We start from the raw sequence: 4,364 nt of genomic DNA, 5'->3' as shown, positions 1-4,364 counted from the left end.
TGGTACTCAACTCGATCCGTGAGCCCAACTCACGCTGCACGACTCTCCAAAAATGCAATATGAACTGCGTGCCTCGGTCATAAATGATGGATATGGGCACGTCGTGTAGACGGATAATCTCCTGAATGTAAATCTGAGCCAACCGCTATGAGGAATAGGAAGTCTCCACCGGAATGAAGTGTGCGGACTTAGTCAACAGATCCACAATAACCTAGACTATGTCATATTTCCTCAAGGTCCGGGGTAAGCCTACCACAAAATCCATAGTCATGCGCTCCCACTTCCACTCAGATATCTCCAATATGTAAGTCAATCCATCCAATTTCTGATGCTCATACTTCACCAGTTGACAATTCAAACACCGAGATACATGCGCAACGATGTCTTTCTTCATTTTTCGCCACCAATAGTGCTATTTCAAGTCACAGTACATCTTTGGGACACTTGGGTGTATAGAATAGCGCGAACTGTGAGCCTTCTCAAGGATCAGATCTCTCAACCCATCAAAATTTGGAACACAAATCCAGCCTCGAAGCCGCATAACACCATTATCACCAATCACAACCTCCTTAGAACTACCCTGCTGCACCGTATCCTTCAACACCAATAAGTGAGGATCATCAAAATGGCGAGCCTTGATACGTTCCAACAACGAAGATTGTGCCACAACACAAGACAGAACACAGCTAGGCTCCGAAAGATCCAATCTCACAAACCGATTGGCCAAAGCCTGAATATCCATGGATAAAGGCCTCTGTGCTACTGGTAAGTACGCCAAACTGCCCATGCTCTCAGCCTTCCTACTTAATGTATCTGACACTACATTGGCCTTCCCCCAGTGATATAATATGGTGATATCATAGTCTTTTATCAACTCTAACCATCTCTGCTGCCGCAAATTAAGGTCTTTCTGCTTGAACATGTGCTGGAGACTTCGATGGTCAATATAGACCTCACAATGAACGTCGTACAGATAGTGCCTCCAAATCATCAGTGCATGAACAATGGATGCTAACTCTAAGTCATGCACATGGTAATTCTTCTTATGAACCTTCAACTACCAAGACGCATAGGCAATTACCCTACCATCCTACATCAATATCGTGCCAAGCCCAATACGCGATGCATCACAATACATGGTGTAGGATCCCGAACCTGTAGGCAACACCAACACTGAAGCTGTAGTCAAATTAGTCTTGAGCTTCTGGAAGCTCAATTCATACTCGTCTGACCATTTGAAAAAGTACCCTTTTGGGTCAACTTGGTCAATGGGGCAGAGATAGATGAAAACCCCTCCACTAGCCAGCGATAATAACCCGCCAAACCCAAGAAGCTCTGAATCTCTGTAGCTGAAGTAGGTAGGCCAGTTCTGAACTGCCTCAATCTTCTGAGGATCAACTTTAATGCCCTCGGAAGATACAACATGGCTCAAGATGGCTACCGAGTCCGCCCATAACTCACACTTCAAAAACTTGGCATATAACTAACGATTCCTCAAAGTTTGAAGTACAATCCGAAGATGTTACTCATGCTGCTCTCGACTGCGGGAGTAGGCCAAAATATCATACGATAATAAAAGAATTCATATAGGGCTTGAACACCCGATTCATCAAATCCATAAATACTGCTAGACCATTAGTCAAGCCAAATCACATCACTGAGAACTCATAGTAACCATACCGAGTTTGAAAAGCTGTCTTAGGGACATTCAATGCCTTAATCATTAGCGGATGGTAGACAGATCTCAAGTCAATCTTGGAAAACACCTTGGCACCTTGAAGCTGATCAAATAAGTCATCAATCCTCGACAACGGATACTTGTTCTTGATAGTAACTTTGTTCAACTACCGATAATCAATACACATCTGTCACGCCCCAAAATTGAGGAGCGCGACCGGCGCTCAACCGAGTGAACCCGACCGAACAAGCCTGTTAGATTTATTTCTACCCAAACTCATGATAATACATATTTTCGTTAATTTGACAAAAATGTGTTCCTGTTTACAATAACAATTCATTTCCAATAGCTTCATCATTTTTAATGTCTCAAATGGACAAGTAATATAACCACAACATAACATATTTTGTCTTTCCCAGCACCAATACACAACCCACACTATGTCTACGGAGCCTCTATGGATAAAGAAGAGTACAATGATAATACCGGCAATAAGGCTCCGGCTATACTTCAAACGGAATACACAAGGTACAAAAGATACATGACCCCGGGATGAAGTGGGGCTCACCAAGTCTGCTGGGAAGAAGGTGTACTGCTATCACTGATCAATATCTCCTGCTGTGGAACCACCTGCATCCATTGAAAGATGCAGCACCCCCGGCAAAAGGGACGTTAGTACTGTCGAATAGTACTAGTATGAAAACTAAACATCAATTAAGAATTTAGAAATACAAGATAATTATGATGAACCAGTGCGGCAATAAAATAATATAGATAACTGCCTCAACCATAGCAAGCTTATTAAAAGCTATCAACAATATTTATAGGAATTAAGATGAGATCCTATATAATTGCGTGACTTAACTCAACACCTTACGGCACGAGCTGACGACAGCCATGTACTACCTGTGTCCGCGTTCTTGACGGCACCACTCTCTTTCAAGAGGATTTGCGGCATGCCAATCCCTGGTAAGGTTCTTCGCTTTGCATCGAATTAAACAACATGCTCCACCGCTTGTGCAGGCCCCCGTCAATTCCTTTGATTTTCATTCTTGCGAACGTACTCCCCAGGCAGTATACTTAACGCGTTAGCTACAGCACTGCACGGGTCGATACACACAGCGCCTAGTATCCATCGTTTACGGCTAGGACTATTGGGGTATCTAATCCCATTCACTCCCCTAGCTTTCGTCTCTTAGTGTCAGTATCGGCCCAGTAGAGTGCTTTCGCCGTTGGTGTTCTTTCCGATCTCTACGCATTTTACCGCTCCACCAAAAATTCCCTCTGCCCTTACCGTACTCCAGCTTGGTAGTTTCCACCGCCTGTCCAGGGTTGAGCCCTGGGATTTGACGGAGGACGTAAAAAGCCACCTACAGACGCTTTACGCCCAATCATTCAGGATAACGCTTGCATCCTCTGTATTACCACGGCTGCTGGCATAGAGTTAGCTCCCAGAGAGCGTCATTGCTTCTTCTCCGGGAAAAGAAGTTCACGACCTGTGGGCCTTCTACCACCACGTGGCATTACTCCGACATGCTTTCGCCCATTGCGAAAAATTCCCCACTGCTGCCTCTCGTAGCAGTCTGGGCCGTGTGTGTAAACTTCCTATTTGATGTATTCCCATGTAACGGATATTAATGAATGAAACGTGCTGGTCTACTTTGTTAAATATTCCTTATGTGTACATAATTAATAATCCCTCAGGGAATCCGGATCTTGAGTGAACCTCAAAGCCATGTCAGCCTGGAGTTAATAACACTAATTAAAGCCATAATACAAAATTAAAATGATAATATAATGTGTTTTTAATCCAAATTGGTCACAAACTACCAAAAGTGGTAAACTACAACGGCTATAGCTCAAAAAACTACCAAACTTGCCCTAAAAAAGTGATTCCCGTCTATTTATAGTGGTGGCCAAAAATTCGCTGACAAAAATGCCCTTCGGGAGGTTTGGCGGCCGAACAATTCCATGTGCGGTCTGACGTTTACTTGGTTCTACAGGTTGAGGGATTCTGCAGCCGTACAATTTGGTCTACGGCTGCACTTTAGCTTTTGCGGCCGCAAGTTTCCTTCTACGGCTGCACTATTGGCAAGGCTCCACTCTTGGTCATTTTGTACACTCTCTGAACTTTTTGAATTCTTGTCAGTGCGAACCATGTTTTGGGGTTGCACAATTTTTGTGCGGTCCACACGTTGCTTCAATCATCATCCGAGCTTCAACCCCATATCTACGGTCGTAGAGAAAATTCTGTGGTCCGCAATTTCTTCTGTAGCCGCATAATTACTTCTACGGACCGCACTTTTGGCCTGATGTGCTCCTTCTAGCTTTATGAGCCAGAACACTCCTTTTTGAGTTAGATTTCTTCATTAAAGTCTAGTTCTCCAACATTCCTGCAATTTGCTCAATTTCATTAGTTTTGGGAACGAAAATCAACACTTTCGGACTAATACTAAAGCAAGAAGGTCCTAATAAGTGGTTAAAATCCACACTTATCAAGTATTGCCACAAAACACCGGTAAGTCCTCACTACATCATAAGAAACAAAAGGATCCATCATACCATTACCATACTGATCCAACCTATTATCAAGCTGTCCTATTTCTCCGAGTTTCTTCTGAATTGCCTTCAAGTTAACACTTCACTTTGCCATAATATCACGTTCCTCAACCAAAACTCGCCACAT

The 4,364-nt window shown here is 43.4% G+C and overlaps 1 protein-coding gene across 1 annotated transcript; it reads right to left on the bottom strand.

The window, feature by feature from the left end:
- Positions 1-412: 412 nt before the first annotated feature.
- LOC138897480 (uncharacterized) lies at positions 413-922 on the bottom strand. Its single transcript, XM_070183451.1, has one exon. The coding sequence runs from the start codon at positions 920-922 to the stop codon at positions 413-415; it is 510 nt and encodes a 169-aa protein (XP_070039552.1).
- Positions 923-4,364: the final 3,442 nt, after the last annotated feature.

Source organism: Nicotiana tomentosiformis, chromosome 8 (assembly GCF_000390325.3).
Source record: "Nicotiana tomentosiformis chromosome 8, ASM39032v3, whole genome shotgun sequence".
Lineage (NCBI taxonomy): Eukaryota > Viridiplantae > Streptophyta > Magnoliopsida > Solanales > Solanaceae > Nicotiana > Nicotiana tomentosiformis.
Note: the sequence above shows the minus strand (reverse complement) of the source record. Positions and strands in the feature narration are given on the sequence as shown.

Excerpts from the sequence above, each read along its gene's own strand:
- LOC138897480 (XM_070183451.1), bottom strand. The coding sequence starts at position 922 with ATGTTCAAGCAGAAAGACCTTAATTTGCGGCAGCAGAGATGGTTAGAG.